At 46.7% G+C, this 12,309-nt stretch overlaps 1 protein-coding gene across 3 annotated transcripts in view; it reads left to right on the forward strand.

Annotated features, from left to right (window-relative positions):
* The window catches only part of LOC126481205 (uncharacterized aarF domain-containing protein kinase 5), a 164,905-nt gene that overhangs the window by 57,007 nt on the left and 95,589 nt on the right, over positions 1 to 12,309 (forward strand). For all 3 annotated transcript variants that reach the window (XM_050104803.1, XM_050104805.1, XM_050104806.1), the window contains exon 5: positions 9,274 to 9,432. In XM_050104803.1, coding sequence (XP_049960760.1) covers positions 9,274 to 9,432 — 159 coding nt within the window. The remainder of the gene's footprint in view (positions 1 to 9,273; positions 9,433 to 12,309) is intronic.

Genomic DNA, 12,309 nt, shown 5'->3' on the forward strand with positions numbered 1-12,309 from the left:
CAATGAACTACAGGCTCGTAGTTGATAAAACATGTTATGGGATTCATTGCAGTAGTTTTGAGAATGGCTTGGTTCTGGTCTAGTATTACTTACTCAAGAAAGACAACCATTAGTATAATCTTGTATAAAATTGCTGCCAGCTATGCAGTTGGATAAGTTTTGGCATCTGCTCCGACAGCAATTTTATTTTGTGCAATATTGTTCTAAGTAAATTATAATTGTGGACAATTCAAAAAGTTTTTGACTGCTATTTTTTCCATCTCTTTTGTGACTGGTTTCAATTATGTGATCATCAGATGCATCTATCTTTTTAAATTAGTAAACAAAATTTTGTTTACTAGGTTGGGAAGACAAACTCATTTGATGACGTGTTATATGTAAGGGGCAGTAAATGCAAACAAGACAGTTGAAAGAAAAATCATTTCATTGTTTATTGTTATAAAATAATTGCCGCAACTGTTTCTACATTTATCACAGTGTGAGAGAGAATGGTCAACTCCTTCATCGAAAAATGTATGTGGTTGACTGCAGAACCATGATTGTACCCAGGTTTGCACCTCTTTGTCTGAAGAAAAACAGCATCCATGAATGTCTTTCTTTAGGTGACCAAAAATATGCAAATTGCATGGGAGAGATTGGGACTGTATAGAAGATGGGCAGGCCCACATGTTGCCAAGGTTGTTTCAGCTTTGCTGCAGAAGTTCTGCTGGGATGCCCCTACACATCCTCCTTATACTCCCAATCTCTCCCCATGTGGTTTCCACATTTTTGGTCCCCTGAAGACAGAAATTTGTGGACGTCGTTTTTCTTCACATTAAGAGGTGCAGCATGGATACAGTCGTGGATCCGTAGGCAACTGCAAACATTTTTTTCTTTGAAGGCATGTGATGATGTCAGGCTTCATACAGCTTAAGTCATACACAAAAAACAATCATGCAAGGATGTGTTATGTTCTGTGAAGAGTGCAGAGCATCTGAAGCAAGTGTTATGTGGTCCACTTTCAAAGCAGTACAAGTGCAGTTCCCTGTAACATCTGGTAGTAATCCAGTCCTGGAAAGCACAGATCCTCTACTCTGTACACCAAGCAAGTTGACAGACACCAGACTAAGATGACAGTGAGTCAGTCATTGTGGTGCTGCTGAGGTGAGGCATGTGGTTTGTCCACATGACTCTCTTATGGTGTTACTTAGGATGAAAGTGCAAGGAGCTGGCTGGCCACATTGTCTACGGGCTTCTAACAGCTTCTTCCTCTTGCAGCAGTCTACATTGATAGTGAACTCTGATGAGAATGCGTCAAAGGAGAATTTTCTTACAGGAATACCTCAAGGGGGTATTTTCCTATGGGAATCCATCAAGGGAGAAATTTATTTTAACAATTTCTGTTTTTATGTGGAATTGAGTGCAGTGCCTTAAGTGACTGCAGTTAGTATTTGTAATTCCTCCCTCTTTTGTGGTTTGTGGTGTTTTGTTAGTGCAATTACTTCAGACAAAAAGAAACTTTGTAGGAGATGAAAATGAGCCTATATTACTGGCAATGACAACTGCTGAAGAAAGCAGGGCTCCAGTCTCTGTCAAGCTGTCCAAATTTAGGTTTTCTGTGATTTACCTAAAACGAGCAAGGTGAATGCTAGGATGGTCCACTGCACAGCCAATTCCTTCACTATTATTAGTCTGTCTGAGCTTATGCTCTAATGACCACCATCCGTGAGGCATTAAACTCGTATTCTTTCTCCTGCCTTTCTTTAATATGCACCAGGATATACCACTTCCTGCAGAATTATTCAAGAAATATTGAATGTAGCTTTGGGAAAAACAACAATGAGCATATCTTTCCAAAATGTTCAGCATGACCTTTGTTATCACCAGAAGATAATGAGTAGGTCAAAGACGTTACTTATAAAAATTCAGGCTGTAGGATGACTTCAGGTAAGAGTTATAAAAACTAATACACTAATTCCTAAAAGCTAAATATGAGGTTCATTCAAATGAAACCTAGTCAGTGTGTCTACCTTTGCCTTACATGTAAGGTGGCACCACAAGCTGCGGGTATGGTGGCACCATCTATTTGTAGAGAGACTGATGCGTGCGCACAGTTTGATGTTGCGTAGCGCCAGTGTGGTTTCATGCCAAAGAGGAGGTGGTTACACAAATTATCGTCCACTACCAAACATGCAGATGAGCAAGCAGTAACAATGAGGAGTAATTCGATTTTTGGCTGCGGAGGGAGTTGGAGGCCGTGAAATATAGCGATGAGTGAAGGCTGTGTGCAGTGAGTACAGTCTGAGTCATTCAAGTGTTGTGGAATGGCACAAACGATTCCTTGAGGGGTGCGAGTCACTGGAAGACGATGCTTGAACTGGACAGGCTCATTGTGTCATCACACCAGAAATGGTTGCATGAGTGAATGCTTTAGTCTTGGATAACTGCAGAATCATTGTGGACGAGATCCATCGGTTACTGGCTATTAGTGTGGGCACCGCTCGCACCATAGTGCATCAACACTTGAACTGTTGAAAAATCTGTGCGCAGTGGATTCCCCATCGACTGACTGCCGAACAGTGCAATTTTCGAATGGCACTATCTTTGAGCCCTACTGCATGTCTACTGTCATGTGTTCTGTGTGTTTTGAGTTAGTAAAATCATTACTGTTACTTCACACTAGTGACTGGGTTTCATTTGAATGCCCTTTATATAATCAAGAAATGAGAACTTATTTCCTTACCTGGAGGCTTATAGGGCCACAGGGCAGTATAAAGCTTAATCAGGATACTTATGTCATCAATGGTGTCCAAAATGCAAATACAGAAGCTTTATACCAAGAAGATCAGTTTGGATTCCGTAGAAATATCGCAACACATGAGACGATACTGACCCTATGACTTATCTTAGAAGCTAGATTAAGGAAAGGTGAACCTACATTTCTAGCATTTGTAGACTTAGAGAAAGCTTTCGACAATTTTGACTGGAATACTCTCTTTCAAATTCTGAAGGTGGCAGGGGTGAAATACAGGCAGCGAAAGGCTATTTACAATTTGTAGAGAAACCAGATGGCAGTTATAAGAGTCGAGGGACATGAAAGGGAAGCAGTGGTTGGGAAGGGAGTGAGACAGGGCTGTAGCCTCTCCCCGATGTTATTCAATCTGTATATTGAGCAAGCAGTGAAGGAAACAAAAGAAAAATTCGGAGTAGGTATAAAATCCATGGAGAAGAAATAAAAACTTTGAGGTTCGCCGATGACATTGTAATTCTGTCAGAGACAGCAAAGGATTTGGAAGACCACTTGAATGGAATGGATAGTGTCTTGAAAGGAGGATATAAGATGAACATCAACAAAAGCAAAACGAGGATAATGGAATGTAGTCGAATTAAATCAGCTGATGCTGAGGGAATTAGGTTATGAAATGAGACACTTAAAGTAGTAAAGGTGTTTTGCTATTTGGGGAGCAAAATAACTGATGATGGTCGAAGTAAAGAGGATATAAAATGTAGACTGGCAATGGCAAGGAAAGTGTTTCTGAAGAAGAGAAATTTGTTAACATCGAGTATGGATTTAAGTGTCAGGAAGTCGTTTCTGAAAGTATTTGTATGGAGTGTAGCTAAGTATGGAAGTGAAGCATGGGACGATAAATAGTTTGGACAAGAAGAGAATAGAAGCTTTCGAAATATGGTGCTACAGAAGAATGCTGAAGATTAGATGGGTAGGTCACATAACTAATGAGGAGGTATTGAATAGGATTGGGGAGAAGAGAAGTTTGTAGCACAACTTGACTAGAAGAGGGGATCGGTTGGTAGGACATGTTCTGAGGCATCAAGGGATCACCAATTTAGTATTGGAGGGCAGCGTGGAGGGTAAAAATCGTAGAGGGAGACAAAGAGATGAATAAACTTGCAGATTCAGAAGGATGTAGGTTGCAGTAGGTACTGGGAGATGAAGAAGCTTCCACAGAATAGAATAGCATGAAGAGCTGCATCAAACCAGTCTCAGGACTGAAGACCACAACAACAACATATTTATAAAAAAAAAATGGTGACAAAATAGTGCTTGTTATGTACCCCTGTCTATAGATTTATCAACAAAAATAATGGATTTTTGAAAATACAATTTCATTGGGTAGATAAAAAGTCTACTCACCAATTGGCGGCAGAAGAAAACCAATTTAAAGGTATCGTAATATGCAAGATTTCAGAGCCAGTAGTGCCTTCGGGCTGAAGAGTTGACAGGGAAGGAAGAGGGTAGAAGGAAAAGAACTAGTGAGGTTTAGGGAATAGGGAGTGTTCAGGAAGGTTGCGCAGAACCATGGGTCTGGGGAGAAGTACCGGATGGGATGAGGAAGAAAGATTGATTGTTGGGGACTGCTCTGGATGAGGTTTGAAAACCTGAGCGCTTAAAGGTGGAAGATAAGGTGATACACCAGACAAAGATTACTGATAAAACATAGTGTATGAATTAATAAGAGTGGAAAGCTAAGTGTGTTGTATGTGGCAGAGGTGGGGGCTGGGAAAAATACACAAGCCAGAAAATAAATGATATAGAAAACTAAAAGGACATACAGAAAAGAACAGGTGCTGAGAAGTTATGCTGAGGACAAAGAAAGTGATGTTAATTAAGGCAGGTGGGTGGCCAGAACCAAGGACGTGTTGTACACCTGCTGAGTACTGAGAAACTAGTGTCTGGTGGAAGAATTCAAATGGCATGTGTGGTGAAATGGGTACTGAGGTTACGTCTGTCATGTTGTAGAGCATACTCTGCAACAGGATATTGTGTGGTGCCAGTATACACCCTTTGCCTAAGCCCATCCACTCTAACTGATAACTTGGTGGTAGTCGTGCCAATGTGAAAGGCCAAACAGTGTTTACATAACAGCTGGCATACATGTTTCATTTTCAGGTGGCTCTCCCTTTATATGTTTTGCCTGTTACAGGACATGGTTGTAGGTGGGTTCATAGGGCAAGTCTTACAGCATGGATGGTCACTGGGGTAGGAGCCATACGCTAGGGAAATGGACACATAAGGAGTACAGGGTCTGATAGTGGAGATTGGGAGGCCAATGTAAAGCTATTCTAAGTGAGGTGGGCAAAATGTCAAACAGAATGGACCTCACTTCAAGTCATGATTTTAGGAAGTCAAAGTCTTGTTGAACTATGTGATTATTACATTCAAGACCAGGATAATAACACCGAGCGTGGTGGCGCAGTGTCTAGCACATTGGACTCGCATTCGGGAGGACGACGGTTCAATCCTGCGTCCGGCCATCCTGATTTAGGTTTTCCGTGATTTCCCTGAATCGCTCTAGACAAATGCCGGGATGGTTCCTTCAAAAGGGCACAGCCAACTTCCTTCCCTGTCCTTCCCTAGTCCGATGAGGCTGATGACCTCGCTGTCTGGTCTTCTCCCCGAAACAACCCAACTCCAACCCCAACCAGGATAATACTGAGCGACAAGGGATGTGCTCCAAAGTTGTTTTTTGGAGGGATCAACGGTACCAGGATTGGATGTGATGGCCCAGGAAATCTGCTTTTCAACTAGGCTGGTAGGGTAATTACGTCCAGTGAAGGCTGAGGTGAGAATGATGGTGTACTGCTGTAAAGAGTCTGCATCTGAACAAATATGTTCGCCTCAGATGCCAAGGCTGCACAAGAGGGAACGTTTGATGTGGAAAGGATGGCAATTGCCAGAATGCAAGTATTGTTGTTTGTTAGTATGTTTAATGTGAATAGAAGTGTCTAGCTGACCCATGGTGGGCATGAGGTCAACATCAAAGAAAGCAGCATGGTATTTGGAATAGGACCATGTGAAATTCAGTTGGCAGAATGTATTTAGAGATTCCAAGAATTTGAACAGACACACACTTATAGCTTTCGGCCACAGCCTTCATCAGTAAACACACACACACACACACACACACACACACACACACACAGAGAGAGAGAGAGAGAGAGAGAGAGAGAGAGAGAGAGAGAGAGAGCAAGCACGCCTCATGCATACACGACCGCCAACTCCAGCATCTTGAGGTGGTGGGGAAGGGATAGTAGTATACAGGTGGGGAGAGAGACAAACGCTGTCTGGTGCAGTGTGCAAGGACTAGACTACCAACAGGTGCAGTGTCAGGAGGTTGTGGGGCACGGAGGTGGGGGAAAAAAACAACAAAAAAGGAGAGGAGTGGGGAAAGACAGGTGCATGTGTTGGCAGAGGGCTGCGAATAAACAGGGTGGGAGATGATAGAACAGAGAGGGTGGAATGTGTTGGGTGGAGGGTATGGGGACTGTATGTTATCGTAGGTTGAGGCTGGAATAACTGTGTGAGCAGAGAATGTGGTGTAACGATAAGTCCTGTCTGTGCAGTTCAGAAAAGCTGGTGGTGGAGGGAAGGATCCAGATGGCTCGGGTAGTGAAACAGCCATTGAAATCAAGTGTGTTATGTTCATTTGCATGTTGTGCCACAGCGTGGTCTACTTTACTCTTAACCACAGTTTGATGGTGGCCATTCATCTTGGTGGGCAGCTGGTTGGTAGCCATACCAATATAAAAAGCTGCGCAGTGATTACAGCAGAGTTGGTAAATGACATGGCTGTCTTCACAGGTGGCCCGGCCCCTGATGGAGTAGGATAAACCTGTGGCAGGACTGGAATAGGAAGTGCTGATTGGATGGATTGGGCAGGTTTTGCACCTGGGTCTTCCACAGGTATACGATCCTTGTGGCAAGAGGTTCGGATTGGGAGTGTTGCAGGGTTGGAGTAGATGTCGTGGAAGTTGTGTGGGCAATGGAACACCACTTAAGGAGGGGTGGGAAGTATCTCAGGTAGGCTGTCCCTCATTTCAGGGCACAATGATAGGTAATGAAAGCCCTGGTAAAGGGTGTGGTTCAGTTGTTCCAGTCTGGGGTGGAACTGATGATGAATGGGACACTCCTTTGTGGTTGGTTTTTGGGGGTGGTGCAGGGATAGGGGTTGTGAGGAGAAATGGCATGGGAAATCTGTTTGTGGACTAGACCTGGGGGACAGTGCCTGTTTGTGAAGGCGTTGGTGAGGCCCTCAGCATACTGAGCAAGGGAGTTTTTGTCATTGCAGACATGCTGTCCCTGGGTAGCCAGGCCATATGGGAGGAATTTTTTGGTGTGAAAGGGATGACAGCTGTGAAAATGCAGGTACTGTTGATTGTCGGTGGGTTGAATGTGACAGAGGTGCAGATGGAGCCATTAGAAAGAGGTCAACATGGCATGCTGGGTGGAGGAGGACCACGTGAAGCGGATGGGAAAGAAGGTGTTAAGGTTGTGAAGGAACGAAGATAAGGTGTCCAGATCATTAAGATATCATCAGTGACATGAACCATACTAGGGGTTTGGTATTTTGGGAGGCTAGGAAGGTCTCCTCTCGATGGCTCATAAAAAGGTTGTCATAGGAGGGTGCCATGTGGGTGCCCATGACTGCCACGGATTTTTTTTTTGTATACTCTCCCTTCAAATGAGAAGTAGTTGCGGGTTAGAATGAAGTTAGTAAGGTGTATGAGGACTGAGGTTGTGGGTTTGGAGTCTGAAGGACATTGGGAAAGGTAATATTCAATAACAGTAAGACCGTGGGCAGGATGGATGTTGGTGTATAGTGTGGTGGTGTCAACAGTCTTTGACGTGGGAGACTAGATTACAAGCAGTTGGTTGGAGTTGTTGGTCAGTGAGCGCCAAAATTATTTCAGTGGGGGCACAATAATTAACCACAAGGGGTGTCCAGGATTGTTGGGTTTGTGGATTGTGGGGAGCATGTATAAGGTGATTGTGTGGGGGTGTCATAGGGGGAGGAAATGGATTCAAGGGAGATGTTGTGGGAAGGGCCTAAGGCTTTAAGCAGGGACTGGAGTGTGTATTGGACGTCTGGGATGGGATCACTCTGGCAAAGTTTATAGGTGGAGGATTCAGAGAATTGCCATGGGCCTTCTCCCAGGTAGTCACTGTGATTCATGACAACAGTGGTGGAACCTTTGTCTGCAGGTAGGATGATTAGGTCAGGATTTGTTTTGAGTATGTGTATGGCTGTTCTTCCTTCTGTTGAGGAAGAGACCTGGGGAAGGATGGTGAGGCTAAGTTGGCGGTAAGGGTCACAATTGGATGGTGATACGAACTGTAAGAGGCAGGATTCGATGTTGGAATTAGGGCGGTTTTGGTTGGAGGGGTTGGCTTCCATTGCAGGGATCGGGAGTAGATCACCATGTGGTACAACGTGCAAATGAACATAATGCACTTGATTTCAATAGCTGCTTCACTACTCGAGCCGTCTGGGTCCTTCCCTCCACCCCTCAGCTTTTCTGAACTGCACAGATAGGACTTATCCTTACAACACATTCTCTGCTCCTGTAAGTATCCCGGCCTCAACTTACGGTAATGTACTGTCCCCACACCCTCCAACCAACACTTTCCACTCCCTCTGTTGTATCATCTCCTCCCCTTTCTCATCTCCCACCCTGTTGATTTGCAGCCCTCTGCCAACACACGTGCCTGTCTTTCTCCGCTCCTCTCCTTTGTTGTTCCTTTTTCCTCCACTTCCCTACCCCACAATGTCTGGACTCTGTGCCTGTTGACAATTTGGTCCCTGCACACTCCACCAGACACTGTTCATCTTTCTTCCCACCTGTACACTATTATCTCTTCCCCACCCTCTCCAGACTGCTGCTTGCATCCCACGTTATGTTGCATTCTGGCCTGAGATGCTGAGTTGGTGGTTGTGTGTGCATGAGGTGTGCTTGCTTTCTTTGTGTGTGTGTGTGTGTATGTGTGTGTGTGTGTGGGCGCGCGCGCGCGCGCGCGCGCGCGTGTGCATGTCTCTTTACTGACGAAGGCTGTGGGCAATAGCTATATTTGAGTGACTTTTAATCATGCCTGTTTGCAACTTGATACAATGGAAACTCCAGGCTAGACTAACATCAATATAAGGAATAGGACGGATTGCTATTCACCAAAAAGTGACCCGTTGACTTGCAGAAGGCACAACGAAAAGACTTTTACACATGCAGCTATCAGCTAAAGCCTCCCTCAGCAAAGAAAATGTACACACATCCACACAAGTGAGCACATTTACACATACTCGATTGCCACCATTGGCAGCTCTGACCGGCTTTGGCTGATAGCTACATGTGTAACAGTCTTTTCATTGTGCCTGTCTGCAACCCAGTGGGTCATATTTATGGAGAGTAGCAGTCTGTCCTGTTGTTTATATTGTTGTGCACACAAAGACTTACTTGTATTGTAGACTAAATTGTTCATGTAGGAAATTCATTTTCTTCCAGGTGTTCCGAGCTACCACTAAGAATGGTGAAGAAGTTGCGGTGAAAGTGCAATACATCGATCTGCAGGACAGGTTTATAGGAGATATACTAACGATAAAATTTCTTCTGAAGTTGATTGGTTGGATGCACCCAAAATTTGACTTTGAGTGGGTACTGTTGGTAAGTTTCAAACTAGTGGATTACTGTTGAAAGAATGTTAAATTGTAACCTTACTTCTTACATGGCAGTGTTAGCATCAATTTGCATGTAATCTATTCATTTTATGTTGTGTTACCACTCTTACAAGTGTGCAAGGCCATACAGGGTAGTTGTAGTAACACTGTTCACGTTTACGTCGCACTTCCCTTAGCGTAGACCGGGACTGTGTCCTAGGCATGCCCGATGTTAACTGACGGGGCACGGCCCATGCTGCCGGAGTTGTTGTTGTTGTTGTCATGCCGGCAGAGGTCGCGTCTGAATTCTCGCGTGCCCTCTGGTGGACGGGACTCTACTTGCAGCAACTACCGTCCGTGACACGCCGTGCCAATGTGCGCCTCCCGCGATCTTTCTGGTGGCTACTACATTCCTCCTCCTTCGGGGGGTGAAGCCACTGTGAGCCACTGTGTCGGAAGGTGGAGCGTCGGGCAGGAGCGATGACCTCCACATCCATTGGATGGCCGGAGTCGAGGGGATTTGCCAACCCTCGAGCCGGAACCTTCGAATACGGCTGGAAGTGACCCACACGAAGAGGCCCCCGTCGCCCCACAACTGGAGCCCGGGACAGAAAGGGCGACAAGCTGTCAAACTCCGGATCCTGTTCCACCCCGGGAGGGGCAAGATCCAGTGGCGGGGACGAGGGGGCAGGGACGACCACAGGTGAACCAACCTCCTGAGAAACCGGGCCTGCTAGGGGGGCCGGCTCTCGCTGGGGCATCTCGAACAATAGCGATGCCGATGCTGGAGCTACTGGAGGCTGCCAAGACTGAGAACCATTGCAGTGCGGCAGAGGCACAGCGGGGAGAGGAGGCAACGTCCCCTGTGAAACCAACACAGGTGCCGGCAATGGGGAAGCCGGTGTCCGAGAGGGCGAAGGGGGGGTGCCCGAACGTGGGCATTGCTGATTTTGGTGACGATGTACCACCCGGTCCCCCGCCTGCAAGGTATAGAGCCGGCGGCCATTTCAGCGCAGGACCACCTCTGGTATCCAACGTGGATTGCGACCAAACCCACGGGCCCAGACCGACATACCCGGTGGAAAGCCAGGTACTCCGTTTTGTGAAGACTGGCGAGGACCAGGCCGGAGGAGGTGCAGCAGAGTCCTAGGTTGACACCCATGGAGGAGCTCTGCGGGGCTGCGTTCTCCCTTTGGTGTGATCCGGTATGCCGTCAAGAAAAACGTCAATGCTTCCTCCGCAGGAAATTCGTGCACATACTTTTCCATCTGCGTCTTAAATGTGCGCACCATGCGCTCAGCTTCCCCATTCGATTGTGGATGGAAGGGGGGAGAGCGAACATGCCGAATACCGAAGTGCCTACAAAAATCCTGGAAGGTCTGCGAAATAAACTGCGGTCCATTGTCCGAGACCAGGGTGATTGGCAGACCTTCCACAGAAAATATTTTTGCTAGTGCCTGGATTGCAACTTCTGAAGTGGTTGAGGAGCAGCGAACCACATATGAGAATCGGGAATAAGCATCAATGACACTGAGCCAAAAACCATTGAGAAATGGGCCCGCAAAATCGATGTGAACACGTTCCCATGCTTGGGTTGCCGGCGGCCATGAAGAGAACGCTGCCCTGGGAGATGCTTGTTGGCTCGCACACTGGGAACAGGTGGCCACCAAGTGCTCAATTTCTCTGTCAATACCGGGCCAGTGCACATGTCTGCAAGCGAAGGTTTTAGTACGGGAAACACCCCAGTGCCCCGCATGTAATAATGTGAGGACCTCCCGTCGTAAACTTGCAGGAACAACCATGCGAGGAGCTGTATCATCGGTAGCCAGAAGGAGAACGCCTTCCAAGACCGAGAGGCGGTCCCGGAGAAGAAAATAATTACGAAGAGGGTCCGAGGCCCGGCCCGGAGGGCGGGATGACCACCACTGCTGAATGAGGCGAACTACTTGCCGGAGAACCGGGTCAGCCGCCGTTTCCCTGGCGACTCGAGAACTAGTGATCGGGAAGCCATCAACCGCTTGGCAGGACGCCACATCCAAATGAAAACACATAATCTCCTCTCGATCGAACGTAGGATCCGGGCCCACCGGAAGACGGGAAAGAGCGTCAGCGTTGGCATGCTGTCCTGTAGGGCGAAAATGAATGTCATAATAGTACTTAGAGAGGAACAAGGCCCAGCACTGTAGTCTGTGGGCCGCCCTATCCGGAATCTGAGAGGCGGGGCCAAATAACGATATTATCGGCTTATGGTCAGTGATTAACTGAAACTTTGTGCCATACAAGAAAGGGTGAAACTTGGTAACAGCGTAGACAATGGCCAAAGCCTCTTTTTCCACCTGGGAGTAATGGGCCTGCGCGGGACTAAGCGTTTTAGACGCAAACGCCAGTGGTTGCTCGGAACCATCTGCGTTGCGATGGGCAAGGACCGCCCCCACCCCATACTGCGAAGCATCTGTAGCCAGGACCAACGGCTTATGGGGATCAAAAGTAGCCAAACAAGGGGGTGACGTGAGGAGGCCCTTCAACGAGGTGAACACTCGCTCGCATGCAGGTGACCAATCAAAAGGAACACCCTTGTGCAGAAGGCAGTACAGGGGGTGGGCTATAGTGGAAGCCCTGGGAATGAACCAGTGGTAATAGGCTATCTTGCCTAAAAAAGCTTGTAACTCTTTCAGCGAAGTGGGCCGAGGAAGGCTGACGATACCTTGGACCAAACTTCCTAGTGGCTGGATACCGTGCCGAGAGATGGTATAGCCCACATACTCAATGGATGGTTGAAAGAAGGTTGACTTATGCAGGTTGCAACGCAAGCCCACAGACCTGAATTTGAGAAAGAGGGTGCGAAGGTTGTGCAAGTGTTCCTTCGTGCTGCGGCCTGTGACAA

This window comes from Schistocerca serialis, chromosome 5 (assembly GCF_023864345.2).
Source record: "Schistocerca serialis cubense isolate TAMUIC-IGC-003099 chromosome 5, iqSchSeri2.2, whole genome shotgun sequence".
NCBI lineage: Eukaryota > Metazoa > Arthropoda > Insecta > Orthoptera > Acrididae > Schistocerca > Schistocerca serialis.